General features: G+C 45.0%; 1 protein-coding gene across 1 annotated transcript in view; it reads right to left on the reverse strand.

The window, feature by feature from the left end:
* Positions 1 to 22853, reverse strand: part of LOC102820918 (chromosome unknown open reading frame, human C10orf90) — a 311848-nt gene that overhangs the window by 99890 nt on the left and 189105 nt on the right. Inside the window, exon 3 of the mRNA XM_006867473.1 lies at positions 7564 to 7655. Within this exon, the coding sequence (XP_006867535.1) occupies positions 7564 to 7655 (92 nt within the window). The remainder of the gene's footprint in view (positions 1 to 7563; positions 7656 to 22853) is intronic.

The raw sequence follows: 22853 nt of genomic DNA on the forward strand, positions 1-22853 counted from the left end.
GCTTAAAATTCCAACAAAGAAGGAAAGAATCCTCACAGCAAGGTTCATTACCACCCCCTGTGTACACAAGGTTGATAGGGATGGGCAACTTAGACATTGGTTACCTAAAATGGGGGCGGGGTGGGGGGGAACTGTAAAGGCATGAAGTGACTGGCTTGCAAGTTTTCAAGAGGGAATTTAGAGTGTGTGGGGGAAGGTAGAATCCCCATTGAGTGGTTTTCATCCTGTCTAAACAGGTCTGGTGAAAGGAGATGGGGACAAGACTCTCATGATTCAATAGTGAGTAACTGTTATCATAACTAATTGCAATTATCACAATTGTAAAGGTAGAAGTTTTGTGGCAAAAAAAAGCTATAGTTTTTTATGTACCAGAAAACTGCAGTCCTTGGATGCTCAGAACTCAACTAGAAGAAGAAAGAAGAGGAGAAAAAAAGAGTAATATGATACAATTTGATGAACTTGACCTACACCCATGGATGCAGTAGCTCAAAAGAGGGAGCAAATCTTTACAGCGAGGATCATTCCCACCCCTTCCATACACAGAATAGACAGGGATGGGCAACTTGGACATTGGTTACCCAAAATAGGGGGGCTACAAAGGCAAGAAGTGATTGGCTTACATGCTTTCAAGAGGGAGCTTAGATCCAGAGGGTGTGGAGGAAGGTAGACTCCACTGAGTAGTATCCAATGTGTCAGGGCAGGGCTGATGAAAGGAGATGCGGATAGGTCTCTTGTGATACAATAGTGAATAATTGTTATCACGACTGATTATGAGGGTTGGAAATGTAAAGGCATATGTTTTACAGCAAAAGGAGGGGAGTGATTAACTTTGCAGTCCTGGAGCAGAGAACCCTGGGACCATCAAGGGAGGACAGTGGGAACGGAGTGTGGGACCCTACCCAGAGAAGCAGTGATGCAGGAGATGAGGCAGAGATGATGACATTGAGAGATGGAGCAGCTGAGGATTCTAGACTCATGGAGGGAGAGGGGATGTGTGCTGGCAGTGGGGTAGGGGTGGGGGGGGGATGGGGCAGGGTGTGCCCTTTGGCTGTTTGAATGATTGTATATTCTTGAGTAAAACATACATCATAAAAAAAAAAAAAAAGAGGGAATAGAAGCAATACTGTTGGGTGATGAAACATGCAGGGGATTGTAATCATTGTAATGAAATGGACTGATGTTCCCCTGTGTAACCTATCACTCAATTCACAACAAAAACTTAAAAAACAAACAAACAAAATAGCCATGCTTCTTGTATTCAAGTATCTTCCCAAATTAAGCTTTTTTTTAGAGGGAAACTCCATGCCCTTTGTACTATGTTAACTAAACGAGGCTTTTTAGGAAGACTCCTTTGAATGAAAATAAAGGAATCTGATGTAAGATTGTATTTGAAAGAGGAGAAGAAAATGATCTCATATTTAGAATGGCACATGCCAGGTTGAAATGTGGTCAGATAAACAGTGGGATGGGATGCCTGGCTTCCTGGTCTTCACCCAGTCACATCCTACTTTGGCATCGTCTTTCTCACGGATGCTGCTTTAAGATATTGATTCCTTTCAAATGTCTCAAACATGATTTTGTAGTGCTGGTAACTGCTTTCATCATTTTATGCATTTTATTGACTGTTTTTAACTTTTTATTTGTGCCTTAAGGCATATTACTAAGAAGCGTACCACTTCATAAACTGAAGTAAGAGAGAGATAAGTGGTGAGTGATAAAGCAAACGGGGTCCCACATCGATGGCGTGGAGCGGCTGCTATCCCTGTAGCAATTTACTTCTCCTAAGGATAAGCATCTAATCCAACACGTCCCTTTGAAATCTGTATTTGTTTTTCCACAAGACCATTCTTTCCCTTTCCATTGCTCCTCCACTACCTACAGCAGTGTCAGATGGATTCTCCGTACAGGTACACCCCGCGGTTACCTCCCTCTACATGAGCGGCCTACAGACTCGTCCCCATTTAGCTGGCCTGGAGTATCATCACTGAGCTGATAACCACAAGGTCAGCAGTTCACACCCAACAACGGCTCCTTGGGAGAATGAGGAGGCTGTCTGCTTCAGTAAAGATTTACAGCCTCAGAAATCTCACAGAGCAGCTCCGCTCTGTCCTATAGCATGGACTCGGTGGCAGTGGCTTGTTTTGTGTTTGTTGTTGTTGTTAGGTGCCATCGAGTCAGTACCTACCCATGGCAACCTTATGCACAACAGAATGAAACACTGCCTGATCCTGGGCCAACCTCACTACTGTTGTCACACTTGAGCCCACTGATGCTGCCACTTTGCCAATTGATCTCATTGGGGGTCTTCCTCTTTTTCTCTGACCCTCCACCTTACCAAACATGACATCCATTTCCAGCAACTGGTCCCTTCTGTTTTGTGTTTAGAACATCACTATTAGATCATTTCTCCATCTACTGGTATCTGACCCTGCATGTAGAGTGTTTTTAAATGTGTGTGCTCACTCTGCTGTGTAATGTAGCAAGCAAGAAAGAAGAGTTTCAGGCAAATGGAAAGTCTACATTTACCTCCTAGACTGCTGTAGAACTTCTGTTTTTTCACATTTCACACATTTGTTGGAAAAAAATAAAGGTTCAACACAGTGTGATACAGGACGGTAAAATTTAGGCAAGCACCCAAAGCTTGTGTGTTTGTTTAAAAAAAGGGAGGAGGGGGCTAGGCAGGAGAATTCTGGTAAGCACAACTGCATTTTATAGTCTGTAGACATGAAAGATGATGAAGAATTTAAATGTCACTGGAAATTGCCTGTGATAAGGTTATGACATGGAGAATGTTGGAAACGTTTATGTACATCCTGGTCCTATACTTATGTGAAAAAACTGCACTGAAAAAAGAAGAGATGAGACTATACAGCTAAGTATTTTCTTAGGGGCTGGCTCCTGTGTTTTCCTGAGTTTCCCAAATGAGCTGCCATTGCATTTGTTATCAGGAAAAATTAAAATAATTTTCTCAAAGAAAAGAACTCTGTTCCATATTTTACTCCTTCTAGATAATCAATGGTGCCGACACATCACTGTCAGCTCCGCACATTTAGAAGGAACGGTGAACTGTTTTGTGGGGTTTCCGCAGGAGACCTGGAAGGGGGACGGGGTTACAGGGGCAGGCGTTGTTTGGAGAGTTTATCGCCCTCTTATAGTGCCCTTCCACATAGGGCCAAGGTTTTACAAGCTCAACGTCAGAAAGAACATTTGGTAATGATCCAATTTGGTGGTCTAGAAAATCCCTAAGATGACGTGATTTCCGGGGAGTTCTTTAACTCACCAGTTTGCCACCTGTCTGGGTGATGCTCTGAAGCTGGAAGCTTGGCACTGGTTTTACAAAGCCAGCAGGGTCACCCACAGTGGACGGGCTTCAGCAGAACTTCCAAACTAAGACAGACTAGGAAGAAAAGCCTGGTGATGTGCCTCCGAGACTTAGTTCTGATGTGTCACAGCATTCTCTCTGAGCTAGTGCAGGAAGCTGAGCCCCCAGGCCAGGAGACATACCAGAAATAGAGTGGCTATACCAATGGGCTCGAACACACGGCTGATTGTGACGAGGGTACAGGGGCCAGCCGACGCTTTGTTCTGCCATGCATGAGGCCAGGTGAGTCCCGGTCAGCTCAGCAACAGCTGAGAGCACACTGAATCCGGTGGCACGGATTGGACTCTGTTCCTCCAAACATGTGCCCACTTGACTGGACCATGAAACTCCATGGTTCGGCAGTTGTGTCATGATGTATTCACTCCCATGACGTGAGCTGGTGGGACTAGGGGATGTGGGTGGGGGGTGAGGGGACATCTGATTCCTCTGGGGTGTGGCCTCTGTCACTTTTATAAGAGATGAGAGACGACAGAGAGAGGGATCTGTAACCCCAGCACAGAAGAGCCAAGAGCAGACACAGGGTCCCTGTGCTGGGAACCTGCTAGACTCAGAGGAAGAGCAATGCTAAGGTGCATGGGAATCTCCAAGAACACTGGACTCAGCGATGCTGAAAGGAGACCAGGACTTATCTCCTAAACTGTGAGCCAACAGCACCACAGAGCTAGTGCCCTGAACTCAGACTTCTCGCCCCATAAACTGTGAGAGAAGAAATTGCTGTGTTACAGCCCTCCGCTTGCAGTATTGCTGCAATAGCTGCACTAGAGAACCGATACACTTCTGGTGTGGTGCTGTAGGACAGGCAGTGGACTGGACTGCTAACCACAAGATTTGTGGTTCAAACCTACCACTCACTCCACAGAAACCCTATACAGGGTCACTTTGAATCAGAGCCAACCCAACGGCACTTACTAACAACAATATACTCAGTCACAGGTATTGATCACATGATGTTGTGTTTAGGGATCTAGCCACATGGTTCCCAAGATCTATGTCATCAGCATTGGTCACACTCTGATTCATTCTGACACCCACAGGGAAATGCTGCTATTTGCCAGCTGAATGTTCAAAGACCTTAAGTGGGTCATCTTTTTTAAAAAAGAGTATCAGGACCTCTGTGGCAGACACTGCATGCTTGTCTCCTCTGTGCTTCTCCCCTGAACTGCTGTCCACCTCTCCCCAACTCATTCCCTTGCCTCCCTGCAGCCCCGAGCTCCTGAGGAATGCTCAGTTCCCACCACACATCTTTAGGAGCTCTGGGGGTGCCATGGGATAAGCACTTGGCTGCAAACCACAGGGTCAGTGGTGTAAACCCACTCTTGGAAGAAAGATGAGGCTGCTCCCATGGATATTTACAGCCTTGGGAGCACTGGAGAGTGATTCTACTCTGCCCTATAGGATTTAAACCACTATAAGATCTCTGTTGGAAGACGTGCAGCCAGAGTGTTCCTTGGAGTCCAGGATGGCCAAACTTCATCTCTCATACTTAGGACATATTGTCAGGAGGGACCAGTTGCTGGAGAAGGCTATCATGTTTGGTAAAGTGGAGGGAGGGACAGAGAAAAAGCGGAAGACCCCCAGTGAGATAGATTGGCCAAGTGGCAGCATCAATGGGCTCAAGCATGTCAACAATAGTGAGGTTGGCCCAGGATCGGGTAGTGTTACGTTCTGTGCTATGAGTCGGTACCGACTCAATGGCAACTATCAACAACAACAACAAAGGTCCCTGTGAGTTGGAATTGAACCACCATGTTGAGATGTCTTCCAAATTTTTTACTTTAGCCAGTGGGGTTCTTTACACAATAAGTCCAACACGACCCAAAGGCAGTAATCTGCATTTTGTTCCAGGTTTCATTGTCCTTTGAAGCCTCACAAGGGTCCTTTCATAAACTGTTTATTTCAATAAATGTCCAGCTTCCTAGAGATGGACTCATGCTAACACAGCATTAGTCTAGAGCACATAACATGTCACTGTATGCCTTCTTCTCATAAGGAGTAGGAAAGGACGGGTCATCCAAAGAGTTCATTTACAGAATTAAATGGGGCTGGGTCTGGAGACGGACTGGCACAGTGGCAGCATCGATGGGCTCAAGCACAACAGCTGTGAGGATGCCACAGGCCCAGGCAGGGTTTTGTTCTCTTGTGCATGGACAGTACCCACCAACAGCAACAACAGGTAGCAGCTGTAGGTGAAGTCGTGGGTTAAGTGTTGGGCTGCTAACTGAAAGGTCGGCAGTTCAAACCCACCAGCCGCTCAGCAGAAGATGAGGCCGTCGGTTTCCGATTATAGTCTCAGACTCCATAAAGAGCCGTTTTACTTTGTCCTCTAGGGTTGCTATGAGTTGGAATCAACTCCATGGTTCTGGGCTGGGGTTGGGGTTGGGGTATACATCTTTATAGCCTGACACAGTGAGCCCAGTGCTTCTCCATGGACAGGGCATAAATTTCGATGGCTAAATCTCAGGGCCCAGCATGGCATCCTTTCTCCATCTTGAGGAGGAGCAAGGTCAAGCTTCTGAGGGTAAAGATAAGCTTGATCCAGTGCTGACCTATGTCATAGATTAACCACTAAGACAAGCATGGGGGGGGGAGGGGCTACTTTGCTACAAATACCCCTGGTGGTGGTGGTGGTGGTTATGAGCCGTGGAGTCGGTTCCGACTCATAGTGACCCTGAACAGGATTTCCGAGGCTGTAAATCTTTACAGGAGTAGAAAGCCTCATCTTTCTCCCACCGGACAGCTGGTAGTTTCGAACTGCTGACCTTGCGATTCACAGCCCGATTCGTAACCTACACTTTTTAAAAAATTTGTTGTTGTTGACCCTATATAGGGTTGCCAAGGAGCGGCTTGTGGGTTGGCGCCACTGACACTGTGGTTAGCAGTCCAGTGCTTATCGTACAGTGCCACACCAGGACTAGCTCAGTTCCTATCTGTCCACTCTCTCTCAGAATTACACATGAGGAAGGCAGAATGCCCATTTGTAAAAAGCAACAGGTGCCTTGTAGGTTGTAATACCTGAGACAGTCCTTTGTGGCAGGAAAGGCTGCCCCGGGTGGTCAGCTTACTGGGCTGAGCCCGAAGGAGCCAGACGGCCCTGCGTCAACCACTCATGAGCTGGAGGATTCGGATCAGTCACCCACTGGAGGCGTAACTGTCTCGTCTATAAAACAGCTGTAAGAACGGAACCTTCTCCCAGAACTGTTGTTGTTGTTAAGTGTGGTCGGGTCAATTCCGACTCACAGCAGCCTTGTATAGGGTTTCTGAGGAGCAGCTGGTAGGTTTGAACTGCTGACCTTATGGTTCGCAGTTCAGTGTGGATCGTACAGCTCCACAGTGTTAAATGAGTCTGTCAGTTAGGCAGCGCTGGCATTTAAGTAGTTGACACCTGTTACTACCGTGGACAGAGTTCCTGCTTTTCTAGGATCAGAGACATGTCGTTGTATAAATATGACCTCTAATTCGCTTCTCCAGACCACCGCTTTTGGCAGTTGTGACAACCTATACTACTTTGTTGGATTTCAGATGATGACCTTCCAAGTGCTATATCCCACTAACCCCACCTCACAGGGACCCTTTAAGACAGAACAGGACTGCCACATACAGTTTCCAAGGCTGTCATCTGTAAGGAATTTGATTGCCTCCATCAAATTTCTCCTGCTGCGTGACTGGTGGATTTGAATCCCAGACGGTTGGGTTATACTTTAGCAGTCCAATGCTTAACCCACTGCACCACTAGGGCATGTCTATCTATCTATATGCTCTATAGATCTGCTATGAGGCATCTCTATGTATCTATTTACAGCAGAATGATTTTGATTTTAAATTAAATTCAAGCTGCTGTACTCCCTGACGATACTTGCCAATTTACAGATGGTTGAACATGATCAGGGAATAATGAACTATCCAGTCCTGGTGTAGCACTGTAGGATAAGCACTGGACTGCTAACTACAAGATCGGAGGTTCAAATCCACCAGCTGCTCTTGGAAACCTTATACAGAGTCGCTAAGACTCGGAACCAACTCAACAGCACACAACAACGACAACAGTACTTTTAATGTCAAAAGTCTCCGTCACTGACGATTTCATTTCCGCTGAATTCGTTTGGTTTTTGACTAAACAAAATAACCTGCATTTGCTGTTGCTGGGTGCATTTTGCTAACAACAAGTAAGAAACGTTCATTACCTCGGTGAAGGGAGATTTCTTCTCTGAAACACCAGACTGGAGATTTTTAAGGGCAATGTGACCATTTGTACTGCACTGGTTGTCCCGAAATCCTAGAAAATAAGAGATAATGTCCCTACTTTTTAAATAAGTGAAAGGACAGAGTGAAATATAAACTATACTATAAAACGTAATTTAATGCGCCAGACTGCAAAATCGTTTGAACTGCAAGATCGGTGGTTCAAGCTCACCAGTCGCTCCTCGGAAACCATATACAGGGTCGCTATGGGTTAAACCGATTCACTTAACAACAGCAACAATATAAAACATAATGACTGCTCACATAGTGTACTGGCCAACAGTGAGCCCACTCCATTTCACCCTCAGGATCTGATCCCCTCTTTTTAGACTCTGAGTTTGTTACTGAGTTCATTAGGCTGAATAATTCTTTCTTCCATATAGTTGTTTGTGTTCATTGTTGTTGTTAGGTACCGTGCAAGTCAGGCCCCTACACACACCAGAATAAAGCCCAGCCTCACAATGGCTGATCTGTGGGAGCCCACTGTTGTATCCACGGTGGCAATCCATCTTCTTGGGGTCTTCCTCTTTTTCGCCCACCCTCCGCTTTACCAAGCATGATGTCTTTCTCCAGGGACTGGTCCCTCCTGATAACATGTCTGAAGTATGAGGGACAAAGTCTCAGCATCCATACAATCATTGCTACGCTTGGGCCCTGCTGCTACTCTGTCATTCCATCTCTCTGACCCAGTAATAATCAAATAAATTCAGTTCTCTCAAGTTCACCTGGGGTGATACCATGCATAAAAGAGAGTCACATCCAAAGATTTCCCAGCACCACCACCAGCATTTAGAAAGGTGGAGATGCAAGACCAGCTTCATTCAAACATTCGCTAAGGGCTGTGAGCACCTCAGACACTGAGGTTCAAACTATTTGTAATATATGAGGGTTATTTTGTGTTAGTATCTTAGGAATGAAGGAGACACTGTTTGCAAATCTGTTGATTTGTGCCTCATGCACAATGAGTTCTAATTGAGTGTTGGCCACAGAGCCAAGAATATCACCTGGTCTGAGGCCACACAGCCTGGGACCAAGTATTGGAGAACCTGCATTTGAGTCCTGGCTTCACCATCAATTCTGCTGATGCCAACAGACAAGTCTGGAGTAGTAGGGGCAAGTAGGTAGGAGTCTTCTCAAGAACAGCCTTCTTCAGACATAAGCTGGCAAAGTTGGCCTGGGTCCTCAGGAATGAGGCAGGTCTTACACTGCAGGGCCTTGGCAACAACATCCCGGAAGCTCTCCCAGTAGACCTTTGTCACGTTGCCAATGCAGGAATGCGAATCAGACACAGGGAGGCCTTATGTGGAAAGGAGTCAGGGACACAGCTCACCCAGAGAGCTGGCTTCTGCAGCCCCGGGGGACAATTCTTCTTCCACAATGCAGACTTTCTCAAAAGGATGCAGAACATCGTTTTCCAATCACTGGTGCCGATGATGAGGAAGGGCAGTTTTAAGGAAGTAGCTCTCCAAACCTGAGTCCTGTCTTTATTAATGCATCTCAAGGGTTCATACACCTTTATATAGGATTGAGCGCATCTTAGGCGGGAAATTGCACACTACGGCATTTTCAAGATTGGCAGATTTGCAAAGGGGTCATGATGGTCATGGCTCGGGGAAATTTCTAAGGCTACCACAGACAAGTCCAAAGCCTGTTCATGTCTCGTCTCATTCTTGGGTGGCAACAGACCCTCCACCAGCCCTCACCCAGCTGGGTCTCTCACCGTGACAACTACTGATTGGCAGACACAGTTATCCAGGCTGAATCGCAAATGTAAGACCCGAAAGGTCTCCTGGGTTTCTGTGCAGAGTGGATCTTCATACTGAATTGAGAATTAAGTTGCCGAAGACAGAAATCACCAGCTAATGTTGGCGACATGCCACTTCATGGTTCAGAACTCTGGAATCAGCATGGGTTTTGGGGTCAGGTGGGCTGGGCTCTGTGCCCCAGCATGGCCCCAGGCTGACCTCTCTTGAGTTTCTCCATCCAGAGCCTGTGCATAGCCTTACCATCAGAGGTGGAGGGTGGAGTTCATGTATCGGCTATCACTGATAACAAGTGGGCCAGTACCGGTGGGAAGCCATTGGAATTGGACCCAGAGTCCCAGCATCTGAATCCCAGCTCTAGTTACATACGTGGCTTTGGGCAATTACTCAGCATTCGCTGGTGCTGAGCACAATGCCCAGAGTGTAAAAACGTACCATGAGCACTCACTATTGGGGTGCCATCACCTATATCAGGGAGAATGAGCTGCCCTGAGCAGGCAAGCTGGCCTGCCTGCATCGCCATCTTTTTGACTCTGGCTGTATTCATATTCCTTGGCTGTGGCTTCCAGCCAGCAAACACACCAGTTCACCCTCTTCTTCTGTGGTCGCATCTCCTTCTCACTCTGACTCTCCTGCTTCTCCCTTGTAAAGATGGCCACCCAGTTCATCTCCCCATCTCAAAGCTCTCAGTCACATCTGCAAAGTCCCTTTCACCACGTAAGGGATTGTATTCAAGGTTCTGGGATTGGGATGTGGACATCTGTGAGGGGCCTATACTTTCTACCTATAATAGACTGTTTGGGGAGATTGAGGTTAGCGTCCTAGATGGAACGTTAGGAGCGCTAAAGTGATACTATAGAGACTACATGTTGCTGTTGTTTCATAGCAACTCCACGTACAAGAAAACACTGCCCAGTCCTGCGCCATCCAAGAAGCCAACCATTGTTAGGTTTGAGCCCATTGCTGTACCCACTGTATCAGTCCATCTTATTGGAAGTCTTCTTTTTCACTGCCCTTTGACTTTACCAAGCATGATGTCCTTCTACAGGGTCTAGTCCACTCAGATGACATGTTCAAAGTACATGAGACCAAGTATCACCATGCTCGCCTCCATGGAACATTCTGGCAATACTTCTTCCAACACAGACTTGTTTATTCTTCAGGGTACTTTGAGTATTTTTCTCCAATGCCATAACTCAAATACATTGATTGTTCTACAGTCTTCCTTATTCATTGTCCAGTTTAACAGGCATATGAGGCTATTGAAAATACTATGACACACTACAGTCAGGCACACCGTAGTCCTGTTCTTTGTGTAATACTTTAAAGAGATCATTTGCAGATTTGCTCAATATAATGTGTCTTTGATTTCTTGACTGCTCTTTCCATGAGCATTGATTGTGGATCCAAGTAAAATGAAACCTTTACAACTTTAATATTTTCTAGTTCATTGGTCCAGGAGTGTAATGAGGATTTTAATTGGGTTTGTTTGTTGTTTGTTTGTTTGTTTTTTACAAAGAGTTGTAATCCATATTGAAGACTGTATTATTTTATCTTCATTAGCAAGTGCCATCATCTGCACATCACATGCAGATTATTAACGAGTCTTCCTCCAATTCTGATACCACGGTCTTCTCCATTCAATCCAGGTTCTAGGATTATTTGCTCAGCACATAGACTGAGTAAGTATGGTGAAAGGCTACAACCCTAGCGCACACCTTTTCTGATTTTAAACCAGTCAGTATCCCCTTGTTCTGTTCAAGTGGCTTCTTCTTGGTCTATATACAGGCTTCTTATGAGCACAATGAAATATTCTGGAATTCCCATTCTTCACAATGTTATCCACAGTTTGCCCTCATCCACAAGTAGAAAGCCTTTGCATAACAAGCAAACAATTTTCTGGAATTTCTGCTTTTAGCCAAGCTCCATCTGACATCAGCAGTCACATCCTCTTGTCCCATGTCCCCTTCTGAATCTGGCTTAAATTTCCAGCAGCTCCTTATCAATGTACTGTTACAACTGTTTTTGAATGATCTTCAGCAAAAGTTTACTTGCATGTGATACTAATGATTTTGTTTCATAATTTCTGCATTATGTTGGATCACTTGTCTTTGGAATGGAAATCTTCCAATTGGTTGGCCAGGAAGCTGTCTTCCATATTTCATGGCAAAGACGAGTGAGTGTTGTCTGCATTAAGTCAGTTTGTTGAAACAGTTCACTGGATATTCCATCGATTCCTGGAGCCTTGGTTTTTGGTAATGCCTTCAGCACAGTGTGAATTTCTTCCTTCAATGCCATCTGATCTTGATCATATGTTACCTCTTGAAATGGTTGAATGACAACCAAATCTTTTGGATATAGTTTCTCTGTATATTCTTTCCATCTTCTTTTGATGTTTCCTACATCACATCATTCAATATTTTGACCATAGACTCTCTCTCAGCATTGCAAATCAAGGCTTGAATATTTTCTTTAGTTCTTTCAGCTTGAGAAATGCTGAGCAAGTCCTTCCCTTTTGGTTTTCTGATTCCACACTGTACACAGTTCATTAGAATACATTACTTTGTCTTCTGGAGCTGGTCTTTGAAATGCTCAGCTCTTTTACCTCATTATTTCCTGTGCATCACTTTAACTACTCTGTTTAAGAGCAAGTTTCAGAGTCTCTTCTGACATCCAATTTGATCTTTTCTTTCTTTCCTGTCCTTTTTTTTTTCCACTGTGAAATATTAATTTTTGCAAGTCAATAGCTTACTTACAATAAAGATACAAATCAACAGTGAAAGGATATTTGGAATAATTACAAAGATAATGTGTTCTCCGGGGGGAAAGGCACGCAGAATACATTCTTACAGGGATGCCCAATGGTTTTGTAATCGTTTGATTTTTGTGATACTTCAACATTTTACAAAAATGTGCTTATAGCATTTCTTTTATGGCAATTCTCAACTGCAAATATGCTGAGATATTACCATAGCATATTTAAAGATCTGAGGGAACCTCAAAAGGTAAAATTCAATTAAAAGGTAATAGAATTTTTCAATGAACTTTTTGAAGCTCCTTCATATATGTAGTCTAGTTTTTGGGGCCTCAAAAATATCATAAAGTGTTATTTCACTTGGACAGGGCTAGCCAAATGTTCCAGATAATGATTACTATAAACACACATACACACATGCAGATTTAAAGATTACCATTTTCTACTAATTATTATACACTGAACATCAAAATTTCATCTTTGCTGACAAGAAGCAACACAGAACCCTACAGTGTCATAATCACGTTTCTCTAATGGCTCAATTCCTTCTGTCTTTTTAATGACGTTTTGCTTTTCTCTTGTATAGCGTGTTTGATGTCATTCCACACTCATTTGGTCTTTAGTCATGAGAGTGTCTCATGCATCAAGTCAATTCTTGAGATGTTCTCTAATTCAAGTGGGATATGCTCAAGATCGGATTTTGACTCTCATTGACTTGTTTTAATTTTTTTCAACTTCAACCTGAACTTGCATATGAGCAATTGATGGTCTGTTCCACAGTCTGTCCTTGACCTTGTTTGGGCTGATGATATTAAGCTTCTCCACTGTTTCTGGGTCACTGTGAGTCAGAACCGACTAGATGGCACTTTAACAACAAACAATGTCTCTTCCCACAAATGTAGTCAATTCGATTCCTTTGTATTCCATTTGGTAAGGTCCATGTATATAGTCATTGTTTATGTTGTTGAAAAAAGGTATTTGCAATGAAGAAATCATTGGTCTTCCAAAATCTCATCATGTAATTTCTAGTGTCATTTTTATCATCAAGACCATATTTTCCAAGTAACCATTCCTCTTTTTTGTTTCCAACTTTTGCATTACAATCACAAATAATTACCAATGCATCTTGTATGCATATTTAATCAATTTCAGACTGAACCAATTGGTGTTGTTGCTGTTAAGTGCCATATAATTGGTACCAACTCATAGCAACCGTATGTACAACAGAATGAAACACTGCCCGGCCCTGGGCCAACCTCACAATCGTTGCTATGTTCCTTTTTGGTTTTCTGATTCTAAAACATTTGAGCCCATCGCTGCTGCCACTGTGCCAATCCATCTTGTTGAGGGGTCTTACTCTTTTTCTCCAACCCTCCATTTTACCAAACATGATATCCTTCTCCAGCAGCTGATGCCTCCAGACAATATGTCTGAAGTATGATGGACAATGTCTGGCCATCCTGGTTTCCAAGGAGCACTCTGGCTGTACTTGTTCCAACATAGATCTATTTGTTCTTTTGGCAGTCCATGGCACTTTCAATATTCTCCTCCAACACCATAACTCAAATGGATCAATTTTTCTACTGTCTTCCTTATTCACTGTCCAACTTTCGCATGCATATGAGGTTACTAAAAATGCCATGGCTTGGGGTCAGATGCACTTTAGTCCTCAAATTGACACCTTTGCTCTTCTCAACACTTTAAAGAGGTCTTGTGCAGCAGGTTTGTTTAATGCAATACATCATTTGATTTCATGACTGCTATTTCTGTAAGTGTTGATTGTTTGATATAAGCAAAATGACGTTTTTGACAACATCAATTTTTTCTCCAATTATCTTGATGCTATTTATTGGTCCAGTGGTGAGGATTTTTGTTTTCTTTACATTGAGGGGCAACCCTTACTGAAGGCTGTGGTCTTTGATCTTCATCAGTAAGTTTTTAAGTCCTCTTTGCTTTCAGCAAGCAAGGTTGTGTTGTCTGCATATCGCAGGTTGTTAATGAGTCTTCCTCCAATCCTGATGTCACATTTTTCTTCATACAACCTGGCTTCTCAGATTATTTGCTTAGCATACAGGTCAAATATGGTGAAAGAATACAATCCTGTCACACACCTTTCCTAATTTTAAACCATTCAGTGTTACTTTGTTCTGTTTGAACAGCTGCCTCTTGGTCCATGTACAGATTCCTCATGAGCACAATTAAGTGTTCCGGAATACTCATACTTCACAAATGTTGTCCATAGCTTGTCATGATCCAACAATTAAAAGCCTTTGCATAGACAATAAAAACAGGTAAACATCTTTCTGGTATTCTTTGTTTTCAGCCAAGATCCATCTGACTTCAAAAATTATATCCTTCATTCCATGTTCTCTTCTGAATCTGGGTTGAACCTCTGTAAGTTCTCAGTCAATGAACAAATTGGTAGAATTCTTCAATTTCTCTATCATTAGTGGTTGGTGATGCATAAAAATGAATAGTAGTTTTATCAACTGATTTTCCTTGTTGTTAAGTGCCTTTGGGTTGGTTCTGACTCATAGCAACCCTGTATAGAGTTTCCAAGTCTTTAAGTCTCTGCAGATTTCCATCTCCCACAGAGCAGCTGGTGAGCTTGAACTGCTGAGTGCTTATTGGAAGGAACCACCACACACCCTGGTTTTACTTATAGGTGTATTGACTTATCCTAGCATAAACAGCATTGTACTTTAAGGTGTTGTTGTTGTTAAGTGCCATCAAGTCAGTTCCAACCCATAGCGACCCTGTATAAGGTTTCCAAGGAGTGGCAGTTCAAATGGCTTTGAAGTCTGATGCATTAACCCACAGTGCCACACCAGGACTCCAAAGTGTAAGGGAGCAAAAAGCCTCAGCTTTCATTCATAGCCCCTCTGGTAGTTTCGAACTACTGACCTTGAGATTCGCAGCACGACTCGCAACCACTATGCTACCAGAGCTTCTTGTACTTTAAGGTAGATCTTAAAAATGTTCTTTTTGACAGTAAATGCAACGCCATTCCTTTTCAGTTTGTTGTTCCTAGCGTAGTAAACCCTATGATTGTCTGATTCAAAATGGCACACACCTGTCTATTTCCACTCACTTTTGCCTAAGATATCAATCTTTTTGCGTTTGATTTAAGTTTTGACAACGTCCGAATTTCCTAAATTCATACTCTGTACATTCCACATTCCAATTGTTAATTGATGTGTTCAGCTGTTCCTTCTGATTTAGAGTCATGTCCCATGAGCAAATGGAAGTCTCAAAAGTTGTGTTCCACCCACGGCATCAAGGTTAACTGTACTCTGAGGAGGCAGCTCTTCCTCAGTTGTAGTTTGTTTTAAGTTTTTATTGTGAATTGAGTGATCGTTTACATGGGAGAACATCGGTTTTACACTCATTATTTCCTTGCAGTGATTACAATCTCCTCAGTGCATCATCGTTCAACGGTATTTGCTTCTATTCCCTCTGTTTTTTGTTGTTGCTGTTTTGTTTTTGGGGGGTGTACACAAAAACACTCAGGAATATATAATCATTTGAACAACCAAAAGGCACATTCTGCAAGCCTGTCTCCTGGCTGCCAGCAAACAGTTTTTCTCTTCCCATGAGTCTAGAGTCCTCAGCTGCTCCCTCTCTCCATGTCCTCATCTCTGCCTCCATCTCTGGTGTCGCTGATTCTCTAGTTAGGGTCTCTGATTCTGCTCATGCTCTTCTCCAGGGTCCTCTGTTCCTGGCCTGTAAGATTACTCAGTTGTATTTTGAGAGCCTCCCAACCTGAGCGACTCATCTTCTGGCACTGTATCCGACACTGTTTCACTGGTATTCATAGTGTTCTCATGGGCTCATCCCTCAGAAGTGGACCATCATTCTAGCTTCCTAGTCTGGAATCTCTGCTCAAGTCTGTCTACCATAGGTGACCCTGCTGGTACTTAAACTACTGGTGGCATAGCTCCTAGCTAGCATCACAGCAACATACAAGCCACCACAGTACTGACAGATGTGTGGGGAAAGACTGCAGTAGGGTTTCCTAGGCTGTAATTTCTATAGAAGCAGACAGTTACATCTTTCTCCTGTGAAACGGCTGGTGGGTTGGAACTGCTGATCTTTTGGTTAGCAAAGCCTTAACCATTGTGCCACCAGGGCTTCTTAGTGTCACAAGGAACTTATTAGAAATGCACATTCCAAGGCCCTGCCTAATGCCCTGCAGACTTGCTGAATGTGTGTCCCGTGGAGGGGCCCTGCTTAGCCTAAGACCAACACGTTCCACTACAGGAGAAGGTGGGTCTGGGGCCCCTGAAAATAATCATCATTATGCTTTTGGTTCAAAACACCCATGACTTTGAGAACCTCACATCTAGCAAGTGAGCATAAGGATCTAAATGGGTGTTTCACCATAGCATCAATTAGAATGAAGTCACCATTGAAACCAGAAAGCTGAGTTTTGTCTTGAAATGATTAAAAATCACCCAATTGAAAGGATGAGCAGACCAGCCTGGAGCAGCTAGAAGAACAGAAGATACTTCTTGAAAGAAAGACCTACAGGAAAAATACAAAACAATACAGGCAGACCTACTGATTACTACAAGAACAAGCAAGTTGCTTGCCCAGGAAACATCAAGGCAAGTGCTCGGGTCCTCTCAGTGTAAACCCCCTTCCAAGACTAAGACTCAGTGGGAATACATGCTCTGATTAGTGACCACACTCGTCACCAATAAGGGGAAGTGAGGAAAAAAACAGCAATGAAGCTGTAAGCTAAGCCCTCCAATGGTCAATAGACTTCTGTGAACCTGGGTGAAGACCTGGTTGGCCAGCAGTGTGGCAAGACCTGGGGACTCTTGGGCCCAGAATCAGTGACATAGCCACGGAGGACTAGAGTGGAGAGTGAAGCATCCAGCTGATAAGAAGAGAGGGCATATGTACAAGAACACCCACACTTGCAGCTAATACACACTTGACCTGGCTTCAGTGACTGGATGATCAGAGCTCAACTAGAAGAAGAAAGAAGAGGATCAAGAAAGTAATCTGATACAATGTGATGAACTTGACCTACACCTATGGATGCAGTAGCTCAGAAGAGGGAACAAATCCTTACAGAGAGGATCATTCCCACCCCCTCCATACACAGAGTAGACAGGGATGGGCAACTTGGACATTGGCTACCCAAAATGGGGGGTGGGGGGGCTACAAAGGCAAGAAGTGACTGGCTTACAAGCTTTCAAGAGGGAACCTAGATTCAGAGGGCATGGAGGAAGGTAGAATCTCCACTAAGTAGTATCCAATCTGTCTAGGCGGGGCTGATGAAATGAAATGCAGACAGGTCTCTTGTGATATAATAGTGAATAATTGTTATCCGGACTGCTTGTGAGGGTTGGAAATGTAAAGGTAGACATTTTATAGCAAGGAGAGGAGCGATTAACTTTTCAGCCTAGGAGCGGAGGTCCCTGGGACAATCAAGGGAGAAGAGTGGGGAGCGGGACCCTACCCAGAGAAGCAGTGATGCCTGAGATAGAGGCAGAGACGATGACATGGAGAGATGGAGCAGCTGGGGACTTTAGATCCAGAGAGGGAGAGGGGCTGTGTGCTGACGACCGGGGGGCAGGTTTGTAGTGTATACCCTTTGGTCAGTTGATGATGTATGGAGGGGATTGTAACCATAGCAATGAAATGATATACGATAGGATGAGTGTAAAACTAATGTTCTCCCGTGTAACCTATCACATAATTCACAAGAAAACATTAAAAAAAAAAACATCAACACCCTAATTAGCTATGCACAGTCATTCGTGCTTCATGAATTGGTTGTGATTGGATCCAGGGCTCTGTCATACAGGAGTCCCTCTCCTTGGAAGAATGGACTTGCTTCAGTTGTGCTCAGCCCAGCATCACCCATGCCCATCCCTCTTTGAGCCCCTCCCCAGAGGCCACAACCTTCATGAGGTCCAGGCCCTCTCCTGGGGAAAGGATGCTTCTGCAATGTGATCCTAGTGAGCATTCAGGGCAGAGGGCAAAGGGCTGAGGTTGTCTCCCCTCCTGCTGAGGTCGAGAGATTGGCCACCTCAGAACAGGGCCTATGAAGCATGCATGTAAAAACCTCGACAGGCAAGTGTCCAGCCAGGAAGCCCAGAAAATAATCCTTAAAACACGCTAGCGACCTGTTTAAATTACTATATATACCTGAGTGTTTTTGTGCCAGTCCCTCCCCCACCCCACCCCCGCCAAAAAAATAAAAGAAACACAGAGGGAGTAGAAGTAAATACTGTTGAATGATGATGCACAGAAGAGATTGTAATCATCGCAATGAAACAGTGGTGTAAAATCGATGTTCTCCCATGTAAACTATCACTCAATTCACAATAAAAACTTTAAAAAAACCAAAAACAATGTAAGGGTTGGTGGTTTGAACCCACCCAGGTCCGATGATCAGCTTCCATATATATTGTTGTTAAGTGCCTTTAAGTTGGTGCTGACTTCTAGCAAGCCTGTGGAGGGTTTCTGAGGAATGGCTGGTGAGTTTGACCTGCTGATCTTGCTGGTGAAGTACTTATACTACCGTGCCACTAAACCACTATGGAGTAACCCTATCTGTGACACACTGGGTCATCATGAATCAGAACTGACTTGACAGCAAAGAGGTAGGTCCTCTGCCTCTCAGATGTACCCTGCTCAAATGTCTCGTGTCTTCTCACCTTGCCCTTCCTGCTAACCCCTCACCCCTAGAGACAGCTCCATCATCTCCTCTTGCAATGGCTTCCTGATTGATTCTGTCCCTAACCCGCTTCCCTCCATTCTGTGATGGAGACAACCGCCAAACCCAGCCCACCACCACTGACCCCATCCAGGCTCACTGTAAGCGACCCTGTGGGGTCGGGTCGAAACTAAACTGGCACATCTTTCTCCAGTGGACCGCTGGCCTCTCGGAGAGCAGCCAGTGCCTTAATCACTGTGTCACCAAAGCTCCTTTGTCTTGACTGCACTACACGGTTCTGGGGTCATTAGAGATGCTTCATTCCTCTCTGTCCCCCGGGCTGTCCCCCCTGGCTGAGTGTGGACTCAGGCAACAAACTGCTTTACATTTGAATGAGCTACATCTTTGGGGTTAGAAGACCAGAAACTACCTTTCGCAGACAGAGTGCTCATGTTCCACGGATGTGTCAAAGACATTTTATTCGGCTTCAAAGGTCTTTAACGACAAGGATGCGTTGTGACGGACGAAATGAAAGTAAACAACGGCTGCAGTTTACATCTGTAACTGCGCTCAGAATGAGTCAAGCTCTCAGCCTTCCTCTTGGCTGAAGAACTGAAGAACATAACGTCAAAGAACTCTACAGTGTGATGAAGGCCAGGGAACGCCTGCACAGTAAGCTCTGGGCGGGGCCTGGGCAGGGCTAGGATCAGGACTGCTGGGGCGGGGCCTGGGCTGGGGCCTTGTGGGGCGTGGTCAGGGCCGGGCCAGGGAGGAGCCGGAGTAAATTACCTTGTTAGCTTTGTTAAGTGCCATTGAGTGGGTTCTGCCTCAAAACGACCCTGTATAGGGTTTCCAAGGAGGGACTAGAAACATTGCTTCCACTTTATGAGTTCCATCTGAGCGGCTTTGACATCTCGAAACAATTTTCATGAGCACTTATTTTTTTTGCTGATGTGAGAATCGATTTTCCACACTCCACAAACACAAAATTCTCCTTTCTCCCCAGTGTTTCAGTACTCTTTAAAAATAAATATATAAATAAAAGTTTTAACTTGCTTTGATGCAACTACTCCTGATGTGGCACTATAGGATCAGCATTGGATTGCTAACCAAGAGGTCAGCGGTTTGAACCCATCAGCCATTCCTTAGAAACCCTATACAGGGTCGCTATGAGTGGGAATCAGTTTAACAGCACTTAACAACAGCAATTCCCTTGTCAATACATGTTTCCTTAGTGCTAAAATATATTCAGATAACATCACAATGTGGATTTCTTTAACCTACTTAGAATATGTATTTGTTGTCAGTTGTTGTCAGGTGCCATCGAGTCGGAACCGACTCATAGCGACCCCATGCACACCAGAACGAAACAATGTCCGATCCTGGGCCAACCTCACTACCGCTGCCACACTTGAGTCCATCTATGATGCCACCTGGCTGATCCATCTCGTTGGGGGTCTTCCTCTTCTTCTCTGACCCTCCACCCTACCCAGCATGACATCCCTCTCCAACCATTGTTTCCTCCCGACAATATGTCCAAAGTAGTAGAGAGGAAGCTTAGCCATCCTGGCCTCCAAGGAGCACTCTGGCTGCACTTCTTCCAAAACAGATCTATTGGTTCTAGAATATGTGTTACCAGCCTATATTTGTAAACCAGTTTATCCAGAAAGTTAGGCAACACAGCAGTCTGTTTCACTATGCAAGCTATTATAAGAGTGACAGGATTTCAAACAATTTACTGAAATACTTCTGACACTAAAAGATAATAGACATTTCCCTATAATCTATACCCAAGTTTGAGGCCACTTACAATTAACAAACCAGACACTAACTACCCGACTATGATAAAAGAAGTAAACAATGAGCTGGAGAAATGTTTGAATCCTAACAGATGCTCTACAGATGATATTAGTGTGGAGGTGCTGGTGGTGATTATGTGCCGTCGAGTCGATTCCGATTCATACGACCCTGTATAGGGTTTCCAAGGCTGTAAATCTTTACAGGAGCAGAAAGCCTCATCTACCAGGAGCTCTGGTAGCGTAGTGGTTACGAATCGGGCTGCGAACGGCAAGGTCAGCAGTTCGAAACTACCAGCTGTTCCACGGGAGAAATAATGAGGTGTTCTGATCCTGTGAAGATTTACAACCTTGGAAACCCTGTGCAGTGTCACTATGAGTCGGAACCGACTGCACGGTACCTGAAAACAACATACTACCAGAACTCCTTGATATGGGTGAAGAGGAATCTAAACTTAAGGTGAGTTTCCACCAGCCAGCTCCTATGGGAGATGTGATTGATTACATAACACAGTGTCTTCACAACGAAACACACCATTTTAAGAGAGAGGCATTTTGGCCCTGGCTAAGGCACTTACAGCATGGGCTGATCGACTGAATGTAGGTGGATGCTCCACTGGGTTCGAATTCCTCCTTTCCATGAGGGAGACCTGGGTTCAAGTTCTAGCCAATATACCTCACACACTGCCACCACATGACTACCAGGGGAGACTCGCATGGTGCTGAGATGCTGAACAGTTTTCAGGGGAACTTGCAGACTAAGACACACTAAGAAGAAAGGCCTGGGGACCTACTTTCAAGATCAGCCAAGCAAACCCTTTGCATCACAATATTCCAATCCACAGCTGACCATGGGGAGAGCAGAGGACCAGGTCACTTTTGGATTGTTGTGCATTGGGTGGCCGAGTCAGCGGCCAACTCGAGGACAGTCACCAAAACAGTCTCCAAGGACAAAGAATCATTCTGATGCTGTGTTCGCAGTCACAGTGGGTTTGATGGGGAAGGTCAGAAAACTGGGACCTTCCGATGGCAGTGACGACCAGGGGCAGATGCCTGCGAGTCATGGGAACTGAGACCCACAGCAGACTCATTGACCTGGTGTCTCTGTAGCATGAGCCTCAGGATTGCTGCCTTTGAATTTACTCCCAGGAAGTGAGTTGGGTCTGCTTAGGTGCCTCCTATCATGGGGGCCTGCACCTCGCCCGGAGAGCCCGAGCTTCCGGAGATGAAGATTCCAGTTCTTGGAAACCCTGTTGACAGAGCAGAAGTACCCTGTAGGGTTTCCAAGCCTTTGCTGTCAGCTCAGGGCTCATTACACAGACACGACACAGAAGCATTTTCATAATGTTGGATGGCTTTGGTCCTCTTCCCACGGCTGGGATGGCCGGAAAATGGCTCATCTGGGCCTGGAGCAAGAGCCTGTGGAGATAGTGACAGGCTCTGCCATGAACAGATAGGCGAGGGGGCGCGGTGGCTGAGAACCGAGTTGTAAATCTCTCATTATAAGAGCCATTAGCCACACGCTGCACATCAGGGGTCTGGGAGCGCTGCTGTCACTGGGCTGGATCTGAGAGGTGGCATTGAAGTCGCTGCTCAGCCTTGGCTGCCACATCCTCCCCATCCCTGCTCAGAGACTGAAGTGGCCTTCTCTCCAGAACCCTGCACGGCTCCTCAGCTACCGGGACAACCAGAACAAGGTGACTGGTAGCCTGCATCTTGTGTTTTCTGTTTTCCTCTGAGTTCTTTTGTTTCTGTTTTTGTTACTGATGCTCAATGGCACAAGCACCCCAGCAAATCTTGCGTTCTACCACTCCCTCGAGGATCCTGGGGTGGCGCTGAGCACAAGGTCAGTGGTTCTAACCTATCAGCCGCTCCTTGGAAACTGGACGGCACTTAACAACAACCAAACCAGTCCTTCCTGCTCTGCACCCCGTATCCACTACAACTCTCAGTGACCCTACAGGCCAGGGTAGACCTGCCCTGTAAGTTTTCTATGGCTGTAGATCTTTACGGAAGCAGACTACTGCATCTTTCTCCTGTGAAGCAGCTGGCAGCCCCTAAACTTAGGGGAAGAGCCCCTGGGTAGTTGTTGTTAGGTGCCATTCAGTCAGTACGGACCCATAGCGACCCTATGCACAGCAGAACAAAACACTGCCCGATCCTGGGTCAACCTCACCACTGTTGCCACGCTTGAGTCCATCAATGCTGCCACTTGGGCAATCCATCTCGCTGGGGGTCTTCCTCT

The sequence above is a fragment of the Chrysochloris asiatica genome, unplaced genomic scaffold (assembly GCF_000296735.1).
Source record: "Chrysochloris asiatica unplaced genomic scaffold, ChrAsi1.0 scaffold00105, whole genome shotgun sequence".
Taxonomy (NCBI): Eukaryota; Metazoa; Chordata; class Mammalia; order Afrosoricida; family Chrysochloridae; genus Chrysochloris; species Chrysochloris asiatica.